General features: G+C 44.9%; 1 protein-coding gene across 2 annotated transcripts in view; it reads left to right on the plus strand.

Moving 5' to 3' along the window:
- Positions 1 to 22,241, plus strand: part of ARFGEF2 (ARF guanine nucleotide exchange factor 2) — a 629,301-nt gene that overhangs the window by 76,448 nt on the left and 530,612 nt on the right. For both annotated transcript variants that reach the window (XM_085619427.1, XM_085619428.1), the window contains exons 2-4: positions 7,966 to 7,996; positions 19,165 to 19,288; positions 21,421 to 21,567. In XM_085619427.1, the coding sequence (XP_085475553.1) occupies positions 7,966 to 7,996; positions 19,165 to 19,288; positions 21,421 to 21,567 (302 nt within the window). The remainder of the gene's footprint in view (positions 1 to 7,965; positions 7,997 to 19,164; positions 19,289 to 21,420; positions 21,568 to 22,241) is intronic.

Below are 22,241 nucleotides of genomic sequence, written 5' to 3' on the forward strand. Positions count from 1 at the left end.
CCCCCGCAGTCCGATGCCTTCTCGCTCTCTCCCCCCCCCCCCGCCCCTTCCCATTTGTTTGTCAGTCTTGCTCCTTCATCTGCACAAGACCCGCCTTCACCACTTTCAGGCTCGTGACCTGGCCATTGCTTTCTGGTTTCAGTTTCGTGTTTTGAGCGAGGCAATTTATTCCCGTTGGAGCTTGTTAGGTCTCGCCTGAGCTTGCGCTTTAGCGCTGCTCTGGCGAGAGTTTTAGTAAGCGGGATTTGGAAGTGCAAACTAGTGGCTTTTCAGGCCTCTAGCTACAGTGCATGTGCGCCGGGCGCGTGCATGCCTGCGTGATCACTTTAAAGCCGCTTTGATGTTCTCAGTGAGCCGCGCGGCCACTGAGAACATCAATGCGGCCGCGAAAGTGCACACCAATGCTCTGCTCGCATCTCCCTCCTTCCTTTTCAAAACATGGTTCGTGTGTGCTTGCTTTCGTGACTTGATGTGTACGTGGCGTCTGTCGCTGGTGAAAGTAAGCAAGAGTCGGAATCTTCAACAAGCATTGGAGTTATCCTTGTAAATTACATGTTTTTTTGTATTATTTATTTGCTTTTGGCCAATAATATATATTTCAGACCGAGTGGCACCTAAGGAAATCCTCCTGCTTATTTACGTCAGCAGGCACCCTGCAGCAAGTGAACTATAAACATTAAACACCACATAAGAATGAACATAAAGCTGGTGGGTGCGCCTGACGTTTCCCCGCCCCCTCTAGAGATCAGTGCGACCCCTCGTCCTAATCTCGCTGTCCTACATAATGCAGTCATTGACCACTTTAAGAAGGGCTCGCTCTCCTGTTAAGCAGCTCTGTCGTTCTGCTCTCGTATCTTATCACGGAGTCTCCTGGCAGCCTTGCAAGTGCCTGGAACACATGCATGCTCGTAATGTAATTCATTTGTGTTTCGCGCATTTCTCGTTTTAAGGGCATGACTAATTGATTCCACTTTTCATCGTACAGCAAAGAACTCAATTATGGCGGGAAGAGCCGGTGCCACGGTCTCCGGAGGCTGTCGCTGGATTCTGTTATTGTGAGGGTTTTGGCCAGTATCCAGCACTTGATGCCCTCCCCTGTATGCCCCTAGAGGGCTTAGGACGCAGTTTCTGCGGTATGGCACTGTGTTCCTTCATTCTGCCTGTTAATGGTATTTTCTGTCTGGCCTTGTGCTACTCTGTGACCACATTTTATGGCACAGTATTTTATAATAAAGAGCAGTCGATTGAACTCAAAAGACATTGTATCCGCCTCTGGGCGAGTCCGGATATCGGTCCAATTGTAAAGGCTAGATCGTGGCCTCTTGCATTTAGTGCAGCTCAGCTTCTTGGCTGCTTTTTTATTCCTTTTCGGTTCGTGGGCGGCTCATCTGTATTTTACTCGCACAACTTAAAACAAGCATTGGCATAGCCAATGGGTCTCGCCTTTGGCACCTTATAAGTGTTTAGTTATGCAGCACAATATCCTTACTGCAACAACATTAACTGTTGCATGGCTAAACACTTATAAGGTCCCAAAGGCGAGACCTATTGGCTATGCCAATGCTTGTTTTTCTTCTGTTATTTTTGTCATCAGATTGGCGTCCGTGGTTGAATTGCCTTTCCGTGGTGCTGTGGTCACATACATGTGCGTGCGTGTTTCACCCTTGACATCTTCTGCCTTGTGCCATCCGTGGTCGTGGTGCTGCCCTGGCTTGTCAGGAGTGAGAGGCGAGCAGGAGGGTGGCAGAGGGCAGAAGGATGGCGCTGAGAGGCAGCGAGGTGGGGGGCAGAGGGATGGGGACATGCGGAGCGTGGGGTGCGCAGGATCGATGGCAGGAGGGTTGTGGGTCGGGGAGAGGGCGGCAGTGTTGAATGGGGACCACGAGGGTGAAAGGATTAGAGAGAGAGAGAGAGACGGAGAGCAGGGTTCATTATTGTATGTGTGAAGTTTGTTGCTGCATTGGAGTTTACCCAGTTGCTGCATTACATTAACTTACGTTTAAGTGATGCCTTGCATTTAAGTGCTTGAGAATTAGAGCTAGGGCGTTAATGCATTACAGCATGTCTTTTAACGCACACGAACTTTACTACACAACCTTACGAGAGTAATGTGTCAAAAATGATTTTGTGCCTTCAGCTATTTAGAGGGCGACTAAGCAGCATGGCTAGTTTTAGGTGTTAATGTACTGAGTTCCGTGGTAGCTGCAAACTGCTGCAGAATAAAAGGAAAATGCTTGGTAAAAGTAAAACAGTAATAAAGGGGTTTCTAGCTGAAAGTGAATGACATTTTCAGTATACTGCAATAGCCATTCATAGCTGGTACAGCGTCTGGTTATTGCTAGTGGGGAGGGGGGGGGCAGGGTTCAATGGCCCCTCATGGCTTTGGCATCGGTGTCACTGCACCTGCTGCTCTAACTGTAGCTACGCACTTAGCCTTTCCGGTACTACCATGCCAGCTTCGAGGCTTGCCACCCTCGATGGCCACTGTTGCTCCAGTACATGTGTTTTTACACGGGGAGATGGATGATTCGCCGATAATCCCGTGTTCTCAGATTATTTATGCGCCAAAACTGTACCTCCGATCTTCCGCTGCAAAATCAGCTGCTCTATAAATATCCCTATTGCACCCTTACACTGAAAGTACTGCTGATGTAGACATATTTTCAGGATGTAAATATGTCACTGCTCTGAATGGAGAAAAATGCCCGGCATCACGGTTGTCGTTTGCTCAACTACCAAAGCTGGGGTTCGAACTCCGGTTTTATGCTGCAAGATCACTTATCCATATGCGCTTGAGCACGTGTCCCTGTGCACCAACGGTGTGCCTTCTGTTTACTGTGGCCACGGTGTGCAACACTCCAGACGCCTCTGCTGTTTATCTGGATTCCAGCGTGGCCACTCTTGTTCAGCCAACTATAATTGGGCACATCATTAATTATGCAGCATTCCACAAAGTTTAATTACGGGGTACAAAAGTGGAGGAATATTTTCCTCACTGCGGGTTGACATCTGTGCTATATAAACAAGCATTAAAAATGCAATAGGTCTCGCCTTTCATTAAGTTGCTATAGAATATCATTAGCAAAGCAAATGGCTTTAACTTAATCAAAGACGAGACATATTGCATTTTCAATGCTTGTTACGTATTTGTCTTGTAACTCCCTTCCACTTTGTGTGCTTCCCCTCTCTTGCCCGTGGTTAATGTCTGATGAGGAATAAATAATAAGTGCCGGTCCCCTAAAAATACGTGTTGCTGCCACCCTCCGGCAACCACCGGCTCAAATTAAGCACTAAAAATAAACTATGTGGAACCAACTGAAATGTTGATTCCCTTGTATATGGCTGTCCCTTGGCGAATGTCGCTTCCACAGAGAAGTAAAAGAGATGGATTCTCATCCAGAGGTGACTGTAGATGAAAACGGTTTACCTCCAGAATGCCTTGTCGCCAACCATCACCTACGTCATTGTCACTCTTCACATTTCCCCCCCAAAGTGGGGTGACTCGCTTTATGCATCCATTTTTTGTACTAAAGTTATTTCTAATTTATTTAACAAAAGTAGAGATATGTATCCCTGCCTTCCACCTTGGTGCTCGTTCCACGCGGGCAGAAAAAAGACACTACGCAGATGAATTCCTGCCACATTACACCTTCATCGTACCTAGCGATTGTATTTAAACAACTATGTTCTGAGGCTGTGTGTAAACCAGAGTGCTGGTACTTAGCGCAAGTAGGCGAATGTGCTTTTTCTAATGACGGGGTTCGAAAAAGTGTGTACTTATAAATACCTCATAAATTGCCGCTTAACACAGTAGACTGGTTTGACAACAGCATAATGCAGCAGCGGCAAAAAAATAAATATCATCTGGTCAGTAGGTACAAGAGATAATGCAGCCCGACAATGCGAAGGCTGTTGGGCTCGTAGGAAGCACTGATTGGATACTTGTACATATGAAGGATTGCTTTATGAGGTATGCCATGGGTGCCTAGGGACGTGTTACTCGTGAAGGTTGGTATTGTTTACATGGGCGTCCGCAGGGGGGGGCAAGGAGGGGCGCTTGCCCCCCCCTGGAGTGCTCCTCCTTGCCCCCCCTGCGGCCACGCATGCTTTTACAGACGCATTTTGTCAGTAATTACGGGCCCTGCAGGGAGCAGAGCTATTCCCTGTCAGAGGCCTCAACTCCCTGATGGGGCGCCTCGCACTCCTCCTCGCAGCCCCTCCCGCCCATTGTCATCCTGTCTGTGGCTGATTATCACAAACAGAATGACAACAGCCAGTTTGAGCTGCGCGCCACAAGTACGAGTGGTTAGGTCTGGACACAAATACCTCTTTTTAACACTGTGTAGCCTAAGAGCAAGGGGTCTTCTGAATGAAGTTCTGGGGGGAGTCGATGCATTATTCTCCCAAGTCAAAAATTGGGGTTGCAGCATAGCCCGGATTTCAGATCCCACTAAAACGTACACAGACTCGTGTCAATAACATATCTATCTGCCAGTATGCACCCTATCATGTCTGGCAGGACGTCCCGACGCTGTGTTTCACTGCCTCATATCCCCCTGCACCCCACTCCCCACTGCCTCATATCCCCCTGCACCCCACTCCCCACTGCCTCATATCCCCCTGTACCCCACTCCCCGTGCTCACTGCCTCATATCCCCCTGCACCCCACTCCCCTCTGCCTCATATCCCCCTGTACCCCACTCCCCGTGCTCACTGCCTCATATCCCCCTGCACCCCACTGCCTCATATCCCCCTGTACCCCACTCCCTGTGCTCACTGCCTCATATCCCCCTGTACCCCACTCCCCGTGCTCAGGGCCGGCTCTAGGGCGGTGCGACCGGTGCCACCGCACCGGGTGCTGACTTCGTGTAGGGTGCCCTAATATGATGATTTTAAAAGCACCTGCTTCTTTCCTGGACTCCTAGAAATTTTCAGCCACCAATAAAAATTTAGACTGCAGTGATTAATGCACTTCCTTAGAGAGAGAGAGGGAGAGATCAAAGTTTTGTGTAATGGAAGTTTCTACTCATCCTAAGGTAGCGCTGAGGGTTACTATGCTTGCTGCAAAGAACGTGCAGCTCACAAAGTGCGTATAATGTAATGTAAATAGGTCAGTGGGTCACACTTGTCAGAGAGACCATATTGTTGATAACTCTTTATGAGTTAAAATCCTAATGTGGAACAGTGAGCAAGTAACTGTTATCAAAGATGCATGCAAACTGGGCTATGGCGTTATGATTTCCCCCCAGTTTTTCATTATCCTAATGTGGCAAAATGGGTTAATTTGGGTAGAAATCCATTCTTATTAATAAAGAGAACCCCCCATCCATGGTGCTAGGTTTTAAATTCTAGGTTTCTGATTCTCCTGACCAAGCCCTCTTAAACTATCCTGCCTACCTGTACGGATGACCTGTGACTCCTACACCTTCTTGTCCTCTTATGTAACATTTCCTATGCACTGATTTACACACTTATGATTGATTGTCTCTATGTAATCTGTGTGATGTAAAGTGTTCTGACACCTTACACTGATAGGAGTGGCGCTATAAAATGAATTAAATGCACCTGAGACTGAATGGTTACGGAGGCTTGAGGGGCGCTGTGAAAGGATGGTTATGAAGAACCTGTAGTGGAGGTGGTCATTGGGGGTGCCAAAAAGCATTGTCGCACTGGGCGCCACGAGCGCTAAGGCCAGCCCTGCCCGCGCTCACTGCCTTATATCCCTCTGTACCCCACACCTCGCGCTAACTGCCACAACATATCCCTCTGTACCTCACACCTTGCGCTAACTGCCACAACATATCCCTCTGTACCCCGCACCTTGTGCTCACTGCCACAACATATCCCTCTGTACCCCGCACTTCGCGCTCACTGCCACATATCCCTCTGTATCCCACTCCTCACACTCACTGCCTGATCGCTCATTTTACCCTGCCATTCATCTTCTACGTGTTCTCTCCCCTTCCACTCGTTCTACCTCTGTTCACCCCCTTACTTCTTTTAGTGCCTTACTTCTTTCTCAATATCTCTACTTCTTTTCCTCTTCAGTAACATCTGTGACACATCTCTGCACTTCCTTTAGATCAACGCACTCCTCTACCTCACCTGTCTACCTCAGTCTTTATTATTCCCTGTTCCTCAGCTGTCTCTACCTGTCTATGACACACCTCTCCCTCTCTCTACCTGGCCCCCTCACTTTCTGCGACTGCGTTATTCTCCCCTCTCCAGCTTTGATTTACCTGCCTCTGCTCCTGAATCTTTTTCTTCTACACCTCACTTCTTTGTCTACCCTTCACCCCTCGCTACCCTTCTGTTTGCCTCACTACGGTCTTTACCCGACCTACCTTCAGTGCCTCTTCCCATTTTGCCTCCCTCCCTCACAGCGCTCTCCTAGCATGCATCTGTTTCTCCCCTCACCACCATGCCTGCCTCTACCCCTCCTTACCTTTCTAACCAGCCTAACTTTCTACCTTCCTGTTATTCCTGGTAGTGAACCTTTCATTTCACCCCTCCGGTTATATTACCTATGCATTCAAATTGAGTAGGTCATTGCTGTGCTCCCAACCCGACATCGAGACCCAGTCCCCTAGCCTCTCAACATGCCCAGATATAACAACAAGCATTGGCATAGCCAATTGGTCTCGCCTTTGGGACCTGCTGCAGAACTAAATACTTATACTGCCGGCATCATACTTACCCAGCGCCAAGACGCCTCGGCAAAAGTGCGCTGCACAAGTTCTTCAGTCAGTGAGTCAGTCATAAGGTCCCAAAGGCGACACCTATTGGCTATGCCAGTGCTTGTTTTTCTCAGGTTGGCCCGAACATTACCCGATCCCGATTGTCTGCCATTTTAGCCCCGCCCCTGTTGATTAACATTAGCCACGCCCCTTCATTTGCCAGGTTCGCCCCCCCCCCTGGAAAAATTTCTGCGGACGCCCATGATTGTTTAAGTGACCTTAGGTTGACCCTTTCTCTGCTCGCGCCCATCTTTGCCACGGAAATCGGATGAGCTAAACTATATTTATGCTTCTTTGGGGGGTGCAGTAGAATTTTTCATGGGAATCGTCTGTTTTTCTCCCTCCCTTGAAGTGCAGCACACTGGATTGAATGCTCTGCGCTTTTTTCCCCAAACCTGTTACTGGTAGTTTACTTCAAGTCTTCAAACTTTTTCTTTTTTTAGAAATAATAGTTTTGAAAGAGGATTGGCACTTTTATAACACATGAAAAGGAAAGGTAGATTATAGGCACTTGTATTGTCTATCAAATAGGAGTGGTCAGATTGTATCAATGTTTGCAGTAAGTAAAAAAAAAAACTTTGTTATTCTTGTGAAATGGAGTCCATTAATTCGAGTATAGTCAAATCCGAAATGGCGCAAAATTTAAGCAATGCATTTATTGTTCGGAACATACACTGGGTGGTTGATTTATGTATTTGTTTGCACCCAGTAATCATCATATAATGTGACACAGATTAATTCCTAGTACATATTTTTTTTTTCTTCCAGTCGGGTAGTCCTTTAAATTTGCATACATTATTTATTCTTCATTTCTCAAGACTTCATTTCGATGGGGTGTGATGCCATGCATACTAGAATTATGCGAGCCTTTGTAGCTCATTCTATGATGATTACTGGGTGCAAACTAATACTGAAATGATTTGAGAAGCTGTTGCTTTGGGATGATTTGGGAGTCTAAAGCGGCTGAATCCCTAGTGATTGCACCGATACTGGACTGTGGGGTACAGGATTTGTGTGCAGGGTTGAGGGACACAAGCTGCTGCTTGTAAATCAATTGGTGATAAACTGGACGGTTATTTTGACAGCCTATTTTACTATTTTCTATTTCGCCCAAAGTGTAACGAGTTTAAGATAATTGTGACGCCAAAGGTTTATATTTTTAAAGCTGTTGAAATCAGTGATGACATAACATTGGATTAAAAACTGAATGTACTTTTTTTTTTTCCAGAGGAAATAAAAAATGAATTGGAGAAACAAAGGTAAGGTTTAAAAATACATGCCAAGGGCTGGTATAGATGCGTTTGAAATAAAATGTTAAGTGCAATGTACAAAGTGTTTTTGCTATTGAATATTTTGGTTGAATTGCGTACTTTTCGAGCTCTGAGCTAGAAATTGGGGGCACTACAAATGATAATGCATTTGAGACGTATTTACTATACTATTAGGGGTTCAATGTGGTTAATGGGATTTGACAATTATGTTTGCTGTAGTGACACTTTGGCATCCCAAGGTACTGCTATTGCTCCTACCAGAGAGGGGAAGGAAGATACATTATGCTCTACGTTTTGTGGTACTGGAAAAAGAATACTGGTGTTGAATTGATATGTGCCAGTAATGATCCAAAGTGCTGATGGATACTCCTAACCGCAGAGTCCTCACCTTGCGCATATCGCCAGAGGCCACACTGAATCTATAAAATTCAAAATAGTACTCCTGTGCGACTCCACATCAATACCATTCCTCTCTGGAAGTAACAAATGGAGCCACATATAAGCGCCACCCGTGCGTGCTAATGTCAGTTCCTTTCTTTCTGTGTCCTCAAATGCAGATCCGGGGGTCCTCTGGTCTTTTTTTTCTTCACTCGTTGAAGTGAATGTTTACTTTCTAAAAACAGTTTCCAGTGTGTAAGGGATGTTAGTCCCTAAGACTATAGTGTTTAAGACTTGTAGGATCAGTCACAAACAGATGTCTTTGACAGATCCCCATGAGGTGTGCCTTTGGTGCTTGGGTTTGTTGCTCAACACGAAGGACTGTGACTACTGCACCCAGACAACCAGAAAGCCATCTGAGATCACGAGGAAGTCTTTCCCGGAGCTAATCTTCTTCGCAGTTGAAGTCTTTGGATAAGTCAAAGAAGAAACACAAAGTCCACACAGGATTTGGTTCCACCCTCCCACTCTTTGGAGAAGGTGCGACGAGGCCACTGTGCCTCTTGGTCTTGATCCAGCGGAAGACCGAGAAGAATGGGGAATAACATTTACCGATGCCCTCCCTGCATCACACTAACTCATTCACACACGCAATCATTGGTGGGACCCATAACACCAACACTCATACGTCTCTCTCACAAGTCTGCACACACAGGAGGGATGAGTAATTCAAGCGCTGGACATGTGGGGAGAAATACCTTATATAATCTATAGGGAGAGAAGTTATTTTACAAAATATACATTAATATCCTTCGCCTATAGATCCCTAGTCTCAAACATCAAGGCACTCCACCCACTTGGTCAATGGACCATTTTAGTTGGATTGGTTGATGGTGATTTAGAACCAGCTAAAACACAATTTAAGACTCAGAATCCTTATTTCTCTTAATGAAACCACAAACTCATGTTTCTTGTTAATCAATATTTGTTTATCTAAATTTTCATAAAGATTATTATTTGCATTTGTTTCGTCAAAGTTTAGAGTTTTAGATCAATTCAAATAAATCGCAGAACATCATATTGGCCTAATCTGGCTATTTGAAGTCCTCTAATTCATTGACTCTGCATAACCAAAATTGGTCGTAAATTGTCCGAAAAGCAGGCCCAAGCTCAAAGTCCTCTGCTCAGCACGCTACAGTCCCAATTTATCAAAGGACCAGAAATCGTGCAAGCATATATCATAGCCTGTGGATTTTTAGAATAAGTTTGTAGTCATCAAGCGGTCGGGCAGCATCTGGATCTTCAGAAAAGGCGTATCATCAACCGCTGTCACTGCTGTAGTAGGTAGGTCGGTAAGTGGGTAAGAGTTAACCCTCCCTATTCTACTAGCCTTTTTATAATAAAATAAATTATAGAAGATACAAATTTAAACTTTAGAGCAGTCGTGATTGGCTGGTTGAGATCGTACGACCACTATCCCAAGATTTTCAGTACAGTTCGAGGGGTGTGGTCATTGGTTAACGAAGTATTGGCTTGTTCCGGTTTACTGTAAGGTTGATTGTTCCCGTATCTTGACGAGTATCCCGTTTTGTCTCCTTGACCGGGGACAGTCTGTGCAAAGGTCGCTACGAGGTTTAGGAGATCTCTTGCACATGCGCAGCTCACTTTGCGCCTCATGAGACAGTAGCCACTTCTGCGTGTGACGACAGCGGCAATATTGGATTTAGGCCCAAGCGCCAACTTAAGCGAAACAAACGCAAAAGAATAATTAATTCATGGAATTGGTGATCTTAATGTTAACCCCTTGCTAATCCCTCTATGTGCTTGTATTTATCTAGCATATAGCGACATTTAAAGCAATTATATTCACCGTTTTCGATCCTCCTCATGGGTTCAATATCACAAAGCAACATATATCATGCAGTATTCTATTACCACTTATACTATTGTTAATATGCGTACAGTTTTTAGCTATAAGAATTATTTAGCCATGCAATTAGCAAATCCCATATGTATTTTAGTATTAATAATGTTGGCTATTATACATGCAAAACTCGTTTAATAATATTATAATTAATAGATTATATAATTAGTATTTTCATGCAAAAATAGTGGAGGTATACAAAATTTTGCACTACCTGCTCCATCAGTCTCTTTCATGAAAGGGGCCAATTCCATCTTTGGTCCAGAAGCATCCCGAGATCCTGTGTCCATTTGTGACATGCTACACCTCTTTGGGCTTTAAGGCCCCAGGGATCTTCAAGGCCCTCCAATCATGTTACAACCAATGGGTTTGCCAATCTCCGATTTTGCACCGTCGTCTGACTGTGCTGAAACCCAAACCAGCCTATTGTTCATCAATATCGGCACCCACACCATAGGAGAACATTCAACCTTTTGTTCTATCCAAGCCTGTTTTGGGTTGACTTCGAATGAGGCAATGCCCAGATCTTGATGTGCTACAGTCCATACTGAATCCATTTGACTCAAACACAGTCCCACTATGCGTGAGTGCACACATACAGCGTACTAGCTTTTTGGCTTGGCCTGTTATCGGAGCCAGCCTTATGTAGATGACAATCAAAGGGACGGGGAAGAACTTGCCCATACTTAAGAGGCAGGCAACTCGGACGTTTATTTATATGAGGCTAATGGATTTGACATCTCCCCAACTCTGTGTTGGTTTCCACCACTGGACGAGCAACAGAGGAGACTACTTCCTTCACAGCAGTATTCTGAAGGGCTGCTGAGGTCCTGGCCCTTCACCTTCCCACTGTGGAGGTTAAAACAAACATTTTCACTGAGATACTACTGTATGGACAGGCATTGATCGATCCTCTTACCTTTCAGTCAAGCTGTTACTTGACACAGTGTTGGGCACTTGGGCTAAGCAATGCTCTGATCCCCAGTCAACTGAGAAGTCACCTGCCCCCATAGACCTGCTTGAGGCAACCCATGATCTGTTTTGACTCTGCAACCACATCTGTTAGCTTGGTGGTACAGACGTCCACCAGGAAGGAAAACTCTAACGCTTTTCAATCACTCCCTCTAATAGGGAGTCGAGACAAGTGGATTCTTTTGGCAAGCATATATTCTTTTAGCCAGTCTTGCTGTGATGTCCGTTAATGTGAGCTGTCAACTAGGTCGGTGTTTTTCCACACATTTTGGGACATGGCGGATGAGATCTATTCTGTGGTGCCAGCAGAACTACCACCTTGATTACCGCAAACCATTAAAGATGGTTGGAATGCGCCAAATTTGAAATCCTCTTAGGCCTGGGCACCACACTAATGAGCTGGCTATGGGATCTAGTGTGATGCTTTGGCACCATGCATGGATGAGATCCACAGGCTTCTCAGGGACATCCATGCGTCCTTAATGGACATGTGTTTGGACCGCTTCCGTCTGTTAGCTTTTGACTCTGGAACATTTTAAAGAAAGCTAAGCTGTGGGATTTTCTCTGAATCTCTCATCTCCAATCGGGTATCCCCAAAACAATCTCACCCTTCTAGAGGAGTTGCCAGGTGCTTGGGGACCGGCATATCGACAGCTCCAGCCTCGCTACCTGCAATAACGGCTTCCCAGCCTTTTTAAGGTCAGGCCGTGGGTCCAGCAGACAACTGGTTGGCAATCAGGGACTGCGTTTCTCACAATTCCGCGATGACTCCCTCCCCACCTTATTGGCTACTCTACCAGCTCCATATTATGCTATTCGTGCCGACCGGGCTAATGGCAAAGCTGGAGGTGGGGTGGCGGTCATCGCTCGAACCGACCTCCCCTTTCAGCCCCTGTCCCTTCCTGATATCGCTACTACGGAATTTTTAGCCATCCGTACCACCTCCATCACGCCCCCTCTCACCTGTATTCTCATCTATCGTCCCCCCCAATCTCCCTTATTGTTCCTTCCGGATTTCTTGGAAGTTCTGGCTACTATCACAGTCAACAACTCTTCCATTTTACTTTTGGGTGATTTTAATTTTTGGCCTTCTGACCAAGCCGAATGCCCATCTTCCAAGGAGTTCTCAGTTACCCTTTCCTCCCTTAACTTTACACCCCACATTCACTCTCCCACCCATGTCAAAGGTCACACTCTCGACCAGATCTGGTCCTCCAATTGTCCCGTTGAATCCCTTTCAATCTTACCCTGCACCTGGTCCGACCATCACCTGATTTCCTTTTCTCTTCCCATTCACCCTCCGATCAAGCCCCCGCTCCCCAAAAACACCTGGGTTCGAGCATGGGGCCGAGTAGACCCTAACAGTCTATCCTCCATACTCACTTCCTCCGCTCCCCTCCTCCAAGACCTATCTACCTGCTCCCAGGTCACGGCCATTGACCAATGGCTCTCTGCAGGCTGTGACACCATTGCTCCTCTGAAGCGGGTCTCAACCAAACGAGAGAAGGACGCCAACCAGTGGTTTAATCAAGATCTTAAAGCCACTAAACTGGCGGTGCGGCGTGCGGAGCGGGCTTGGAGGAAAAATTATTGCCCCTCCTTACGCTTAGAGTTTATAAACATCCTGACCCTATATAAGAAAAACATCCTTGAGACAAAAACCATCTACTTTTCCTCAAAAATCCTCGCAGCCGAAAGCAAATCGAAGGAAATCTTTTCGATTGTTCACAACCTAGCGTACTCGGACAGAACCTCTCTCAAACCCACCCCTTCTCTGGAACTCTGTCACTCCCTAAATAATTTCTTCATTCAAAAAATCGAAACCATTAAAACCAATATTCCCCCTCCTTCCCCTGCCTTTGTGGACCCTCAGTGTCCCCCTCCCAAGGACCATCTCACCACCCTCCCACCTCTAACTAAGGAATCAATAATTGCCATAATCCCACTTGTTAAATCAGGGTCCCCGCTAGACCCCTGCCCGGCTCATATCCTCCGTCATATCTTCTCTAACTGCCCAGATCCCCCCCTTCACCTTCTCAACAGCTCCTTATCCCAGGGTGTGGTACCCAACTCACTTAAATCTGCTGTAATAGTCCCTATCCTGAAAAAGCCTGGTGCCGATCCATCTATTCCAGCCAATTTCCGCCCCATCTCTCTCCTACCTTTCCTGGCGAAAGTACTCGAGCGTCATGTCACCTACGCCCTGAGTTCTTTCGTGGAGAAGAACGGGGCTCTTGCCCCCCGCCAGGCCGGGTTTCGCCCCGCACACTCCACGGAGTCGGTAGTGCTCTCAGTCCTTGATAACCTCAGGGAGGGAATGGATACCAACCAACCTCAGGCCCTGGTTCTCCTCGACCTCTCAGCCGCCTTTGACACGGTGGACCACTCCATCTTACTTTCCCGTGTCAGGGCGGCGGGGATCGGGGGTACCGCGTTGGTCTGGTTATCCTCCTTCCTGAGGGATCGCACCCAGGCTGTCCGCCTGGGTGATTTCACTGCAGACTTCCGTGACGTTCAGTGCGGGGTTCCCCAAGGCTCCTCCCTTTCCCCCCTCTTATTCAATCTTTACATCTCCCCCCTTATTTTTTCATTGCAACAAATGGAGGTCACCGTATTTAATTATGCGGATGACCTCCAGCTTGTGTTCAACCTCTCCTCTTCCCCCGATTCTGTCTCCAACTTTCAAACTATTATGATTCACATCCGAGACTGGATGAACCACAACCATCTTAAGCTCAACCCAGATAAGACCGAGCTGGTGTTGACGGGTGGTTCATCCAGCCCCTGGTCCCCCATTTTCTGGCCCCCTTCCCTTGGTGCCCCACCTGTTCCCTCCACCTCGGTTAAAACCCTAGGCATCAAGCTCAATTCACAACTCACTCTTCACTCCCAGGTGAGCTCTGTGGTTTCTTCCTCCTTTCTGGCTCTTCGCACCATTCGCAAGGTGTCCCGTTTCTTTTCTTTTGATGCCCTAAAACTTATCACTCTTGCCATGGTCGTATCCCGCCTGGATTATGGCAACGCCCTATATGCAGGTATCCCTGCATATAGTCTTCGGCGTTTGCAGCAGATCCAGAACCAGGCGGCACGCCTGGTGTTCAAACTCCCTAAATCCTCCCACACCACTCCCCTTTTGAAAGCTTTACATTGGCTTCCCGTCTGGGCCCGTGTCCAGTTTAAGCTTGCATCTATCACCTTCCAAGCACGACTGGGCACGGCGCCAGCTTTCATCTCCTCGGAGATCATTCCCTACGTTCCATCTAGGGAACTGAGGTCATCTTCCCAATCCCTTCTCACTGTCCCACGGTTCCGAAGAAAGAAATGGGGAGGCTCGAAGTTTGCGACTCTCGCCCCGACTTTTTGGAACTCTCTGCCTGCAGTACTCAGGGCTTCAACCCCATATCTGTTATTTCGGAAACAACTCAAGGCATACCTTTTTGCCAAATCCTTTAATTAATACCTTAGTCTCTCTTTTTTCCTCTTACCCGGGACTTCTTCTCTGACCTCTTTCAGTTTTTAGCGCCAAGAAACCGCTGGTGTACGTGCGCTGTACAAATAATTTTAAATAGAAAATAGAATCCCATGCCCCTCCGGCAACATCCGCTAAACCTCTTAATTACAGCTTTATTAGCATTCAGCCATCTGGTGTGGAGCCAGGATCAGATACTTCCTACAATGATGCCAAAACAGCACCTCCTACAAATGAGTCCTGCAGATTTCCCATTGGGGCTACTCCATGCCTTTCCTTTCGACCCACCACACCTGCCTCCAACAGTGGAACGCCTGTTTGGAAGATCAGCTGGTTGTCTTAGACTTAGACCACTTTTTCTCAAAGGAGCTATAGAGAGAGGTCTGGCGTAGAAAGTTGGGACTGACTGCTATTCCTGTTACTTCCTTGTTCCGAAGGATAGAGGCCGCTGTCCTATTCTAGACTTTTGACCTTTCAATGCAAAGACAAATTAAAGATGCTAACTTTGGCCCAAGTTCTACCTGAATGGTGGTGTTGGATCTGCAGGACTCTTATTTTAATATTTAACATGCCTGTCCTGTGGGCCCTCAGGTGTTACCTGCGATTCATGAGGTCATGAGCTCTTGCAGTTTGCCGTGCTCCCTTTAGCTCCACCCATGCCCCTGGGTGTTCACAAAGCTAATGGAGGTGGTCACTGCCCATCTTAGAAGGTTGAGAGAATTACTCTTTCCCCCTGCCTTGACTGGCTGTTGAAGGCTAGCACACCAGTGAGTCATGGGCTGCCCCCATGTGGAGACAGATCTCTTATTATCTTTAGGGTTCTCCATTAAACTGCTGAATTCACACCTTACTCTTTTGCAGAGGCTCCCTTTCATGTGAATCATCCTGGATACGGTACGCTTTAAAAAAATTCCGTTGGACCACGAAGTCTAGGACATTCGGGCTATGATCCCAATGTTTCAACTTCTGTTTTGGGTCTCAGTGAGGAGGATTCTGAGGCATCTGGGCCTACTAGCACCCTGAATCATGCTCTCTGATCATGCCAGCAGGCATATGCATGCATTGCAGTGGGACTTTGTGTCTCTTTGACTCCACTGCTATCGGACCCTATCCGATTCCATCTAAGTGTTGAAGGCGACTGAAAAAGATCTGCAATGGTGCTGCTTGACCGTAGTTGCACCAGTGGCAGGCCCCTCACTAGCCCACCCAGAGCTGATGGTGGTGACGGACGCTTTTCTACTGGTTTTGGGAGGCCATCTGGGAGAGTTGGAAATCCGAGGACTCTGGTCTCCGGTGGAGACACCTCTATACCAGTTTGTTGAAGTTATGGGCAATTCACTTGGAGTAGGTGGGCTCAGTTCATGCGCACTATTAAAGGGGTCTGTTGCAGGTTCTCACAGAAAACACCACTGCCATGTGGTATCGCAACAATCAGGATGTAATAGTCCATAGTCCTCTGTGAGGAGGTTGTGCAACTGTGGGACTGGCTGGACAATTGGGGCATTTCTCTGGTGGTACACCACCTCACAGGATCTTTAAATGCCAGAGCAGATGAACTCCATTTCTAGTCAGGCAGGCTATCACCTTTCTGGTATATATTGCCCCACCTCATCCCCTATGGAGGAAGAGATACTTCAGTGTTTGAAGCCTAAGAAGGCACTAAGCTTATATATTGATGGCATCAAATCAAAGAACATTGGGGGTGGATGACCAGTTCTTTGAGGGTTTTCCCAGGGAAAGAAGTGCAAGCCAGTGCAAACCAGCTCTTCTGTTGGATTGTTCTCTGCATAAATAATTACTATGCATTAATGTCAAAGCAGCCTGCAGAGGGGTTATGGGCTATTTCTACCAGAGCCAAGCCTTCTATCAATGCGTTTGCATGCAGAGTACTCGTTCTAGACATTTGCCAGGAGGCTACATGTCCAATAGTTCATATTTTTATGAAGCATTACTACCTCAAAGTATCATTGAAAGAATAAGTTTACTTACCTTGATCTGACGCTGTGGCAGCCGAAGAAAACAACTGGAGCCATATTACAGAAGGTGCCCGGGGGGCGCAACGTGAGTTTGCGCCCGCTTTGCGCAACCACGGGCACTTTCAAATTATAGAAGGGGGCGCAGACGCTTGTGCGTCCCCTTCTAATATACCGATAGTACCGGAGCACTTAATGCGCCAGCTCTACCTTCAGAGGGTGTTCCCTCTTTTGCATGGGAGCCTGCCCTATGCAAATGAGGGAATTCCTTTGACTCTGCGCCCACGCCATATTACAAACAAGCGCAGAGTCGATGAAGCCCGCAGGAGGCACACTGACAGTGCGCCATTTAAAATGTGGCGCACTATCAGTGTGCCCCCTGAGAGCAGCCCTCTGCAGGTTGTAAAGGGGGTCCCATGGACCCTCCAGACATCCCCTTGCAGGTAGGTGCAGTCACTGACTGCACCTGCCTGCAAGGGGATCTCTAATCCCAGTGAAAACACGGAGCAGCTGCATTCACCATAATAGGGCGCATCATCATCACCTTTTGAAAGGTGCGCCGGGCGCAAACAATGAAAATGTGTCATACGGCACCTGATATCTGCGTGCATGAGTGGTTCTTACATGCATCATTTATGGAGTGGAACAAAGTCTGTGTGGACTGCACAACACCACCTTCTGGCGCAGGAGTTCTACTTTAGGTTTCCAGAGCCAGTCTGATGACTGGGGAGTATTCACAGGATGAGGAATCTGTGGTTAGATATAGTAGCCACCAGAAAGATCATTACTGAAAGTAAGTATCTTGATTATAGAGCCTAAGCTTGACTCTACCCTCTGTTGGGTACTGTTGGTGATTAAGAAGGGCCCTATGATCAGTTCTCCTTTTTCTCTAGTGAGAAGCCCATTGACATATTGCTTTTGTCTTTATACCGTAACCTGAGGCACACGTAAAATGTATTTGTTAGTCATTCATTTAAAGTATGTAAACCTGTCTTTATATATTGTGTGTGATATATAATTCTCTTGTATATTTTGCATGTGGACCGGTTTTCCTTGAGCTGTGAGTAAAAACTAGATAATGTCTTAGAATAAAATTACTTGTAACAAAATGACTTAACCTGGTTGTTTTTAAAATCTATTTTTCTTTGTTTCATTGTTATGTATTTTTCTCTCATGAAACAAATATTTTTTAACTGGATCGTGTATATGTGTATGTTAGTTATTAATCACTTAAATCTGTATTCCAAAAACATATAAGCAGACTGTCCTTTATCTTAGTGTTGTCATTTACTGCAATGTGTGTAGTAATCAAAAGAACTATAATGTTTCTAATGTCCAGAAGCTGCCTACAGGCTCTATGAAAATCGAAACATCGTTCTTCTCTGTTAATGCCTCACTAATGTCTCTGATAATCCTTAAACAAATGTCGTACTATGGGGCCTCTTGCGTTTTAGGTCTGTTAGCATTAAAAGGGAGTGTTTTTTGCCCAGCATACCTGCATTGTTAGACAGCGCATTTGAACCCTATGAATTGATAAGACAGCAACTCTATTTAATTACACTGTTTTCTTCATTTCAGTAGCGTTATCTTACCTTAACCAACATTGGAAGGAGCTCTCTTCAAGACTTTATCGTTGTCTTATTTATCCATTCTCTTTTCACTTGAAGAGATGTTGGCCTGCTGTACATGAGAGAATGATTTCAGAATCCTCCTTGTATATGGATAATTTCACAAATCCTACTGTGATAGAGTACTTGTATTTTTTTAACGTTTGTATAAACAGTTTAAAATTGCACCACTATTTACTACTGGATGAGACAATATTCCGGTACAATTTAATAAAGCCAGATTTGTTGTCACTGCCATGCACATCCATCTATACAAGAACCACTAGACGACAACCACAATGCTAGGATGTTGGTGGGATCTCCTGCTGTAAGCCATTATGTATTAACCCAGTTTTAAAGACTGATTCCCAAATTGAGTAGGGTGCTCTGCAGAATGTCTCCATCTAGAGTTTAATGCCTTCTGTACTGCCTCAGTGTTGGTATAAATTGGAAAATTGTTTTCAGCCGTAAGTAGAATAAACAATAACCTGATAGAATATAATATTTGCATTCATGGGCTTGAGGCTTCCATACAGTAACAATGTGAAATATATCAAAGCTTAGCTAGGAGTTAGAAAGAGATCGTCATCCAAGTCTTAAGTTTCAGCTGTTAAAGTTGGTAAAAAATGACAGAAGTTAGATAAACTGAATGACTATGGGATTTTGATGAGTGGACCAAGTAGTGCCCAAAAAAGGTCCTGGGTGAAGATTCCTCTTAAAGTTTAAAATTTAACAAGCATAATTTACTGTTTGTTGGTTGTTTTCATTCTTGTTTTTATATAGTTCAGAATTTGATTGTGGCATAGTGGATAATACATTTTCTTTCTAAACAGACAAGCCACTGCAACACCACCAAAAGCAAATTTCATAGAAGCTGATCAGTATTTCATTCCATTTGAACTCGCCTGCCAATCGAGGGCCCCCCGCATCGTCAGTACCTCTCTTGACTGTTTACAGGTATAACAGATTGTTTGCTTTATTCATATAGTGCACGCTTGTTCTGTTATTTGCGATCTGTATGCCATGACCGTTTTGGAAGAAGAGCATGTAAAACTTGTTGCAAAATGAATGGATTCATTTATTGAGACTAAATATCCTAATAACATGAAAACTTTCTTGAAAATGTTTGTTTGCTAGTAAAAATCTAATGCATAAAATCATTGTGTAAAGTATGTGCTAGTCGAGTTCTGTATAACTCTTCTGGCAGTAGGGATCCCCCCCATTTCTCTTCATTTGGAAAAGAGAAGTGCATTTGAACTTTGGAATCACTCAAAAAAAGAGGTAGTATTTTGGAAAAGGGTTACAAAATTAAATTAGTGGTCATTAGGTAGCCAAATACGGTGCTTAGCAGAAAGCCACATCTGTTATTTGTAAAAATATATACAGATTGGGTGTCATGGAGGAAAGGTTGTATATGATTGCAAAGATCAGGCAATGTCCTCCTGTGGTATGAGAACTGTTTTTCTTAGAATTTTGGCAGTGATAGAAAATGTCTTATCAACCAGAGCATGATTAGTGCTCTCTGGTTATTTTGAGATACGTGGTAGTTTGTGGTTAAAGAATACATCTAAATTGTTCACCTAGAGGACATCCTATGGATTTTGCCCTTGAATAGTGGCTGTATTGAAGCAACATCCAAGTAAGGCGATTTTTCCATACAGCTGAACGTAGTGGTTTTTGATGTTAAATTGCATCCCTTGACTAATTTCCTGGAAGCAGACCAGGGTCGATACCTTAAGCTAAGACCCAATTATAAAGCAGTTGTGGATATTGTCTGAAAACATGCTGAATTTTAAGTCTTGCCACCTAATATAACCAGCTGGGGGCAAATGCAGTTTCTAAAGAAAGAAGGCAATAGGTATGATGTCTCTCCATCAGCATCATCAGTCTTCACAGGCACCATCAGTCAAACTAACAGTGCTGAAAAGCAAGACCGCTACTCGAGCTACAAAGGCGAATACGCTAGACCTGTCCACCTCTGTTAAAAGGAACAAAACGATACTCTTATCTGTTATGTTGATGGCTGATACCTGGTTCAGAACTTCGAACTGCCAGACTATTAAGATCTTCAACACAAAGAAGACACTTTAGTAAGTATAACGGTTGTTTCTGTACTCCTTGCTGCGTAATTGTTTAATTGCCGATTGTCCTGCAGGCTACGTACCTCAAGATTGAGCTGAGTCTGCCAGTTAAATGTTTTCAGGACCCATGGAACAAAAGTAATACATGATGTAGGTTGGAAATTGATCACCTATAAGAGACCAAAGCTATGTTGTTTGGAAAAAGGTATAGCTATTGGCTTTCTCATGGACCAGTTGCTCAAAGAAAGAAGGAAGCAACACAGGGCTTGCAGTCAGAGGAATCCTAACTGCTGATCTTTAACAATGAAACCCCGATGAATTCGTCCAAGTTTGTGTTAGCGGCATCTCCAAAGCATTCTAGTATATGTATCTTTTCTGGGGTGGCAGCTCATCAAATTTATTTTCTGGGAGTAGCTTTATTGGTTTTGAAAAGTCTTCATTGTTGAGCATGTTTTTAAAACCATGCTGTGCAGAACGTTTATGGCTTGAGCTATTATGCAATGTCCAACCTTTGAGTGGATTTGAAAAATTTCGCATCATTTCAGCAGTTTGTGCATCAGGCACAGGATTTAAATGTTTCTTAATTGGCAATTCAGAAAGGGTTAGGTCATAGTTAGACTAATAATCTGAAACGTAATTCTCTTACCCACGTTATCCTATTCATCCAATTAACAAGCTCGCATGTCTACCACTCCCAATACCAATTATATGTTCCCTCTACTAATCCATCGCCAGTCCACCTTGGGTTGTGGAGTAGCGTGCCACTAACCGAAAAGCGCTTCAACGCCTCGTCACGGGTAGTAAGCTCTATTTGTTTACATTTACAATAATTATAGTAGGTTGAACTTATTTTTTTCCAGTGTGTTGTTGTCCTGCCCTAACAGTGCATGGCATCATATTCTACACGGGTAAACTTTTCTTGTTTTGGTCTTGACAAGATTATTTTTGCATGTGTGAAATCTTGTAGAGCACTGTTTAATAACTTTATTCCTCCTTCTTTGTCCTTAGAAATTAATAGCTTACGGTCATATCACAGGAAACGCACCTGACAGCGGTAGTCCTGGAAAACGTCTCATCGATCGTATAGTAGAGACTGTTTGTAACTGCTTTCAAGGACCACAAACTGATGAGGGTGTGCAGTTACAAATCATCAAGGTATTGTCTTTTTGACATTTTTAATGTAAGTAACGTTTTTTAAGCAGCAAATTCAGAAGTACTCTCGGAGTGGATGTGCTCCTATTTATAGTCAACAGATTCAATTGGTATCTGAGTTGCCAATGCAAATGATTTAGAGAATGCACTGGCTTTACCATTTTTGTAAACTGAGAGTCTGTTTTAAAGCTAAGGTATGATTTCAGACATGGGCAGCAAAAATAATGCTTTGCCACACCTAGACTTGAGGCGGCCATGACCGAACCAAATATGTTTTTTATTTTTGTAGAACGCACTTTTGAGGCTGTCATGTGCAGTCTTGCTCTCAGTCATAATTTTGCCATGTGAATACCTATAGTTTACAGATTAATCACTAATTAAACAGTGCTGCTTGCACACAGCCTTGTGTTACCCCCTTCTTACTATTCAGCTCCCTTCACATCCCCACTTTCCCTCCCAGCATTATCCGACCTCCTTTGCGATCCATGTTTTTAAGTACATTTGTATGCCTATAGATAGCAACCTTGAATAGAAGTGTTACTATGGTCAGCATAATTAAAATAAAGGACGGATTTCTTACTTGCAATACCTTTTGACTGATGGTACTAAAACAAGGTATGTATCTATTGTGATGGCACTCTTCATGAGTCTTGCTTGTCACAAGAGGATCAATTTAT

Source organism: Triturus cristatus, chromosome 7 (assembly GCF_964204655.1).
Source record: "Triturus cristatus chromosome 7, aTriCri1.1, whole genome shotgun sequence".
Lineage (NCBI taxonomy): Eukaryota > Metazoa > Chordata > Amphibia > Caudata > Salamandridae > Triturus > Triturus cristatus.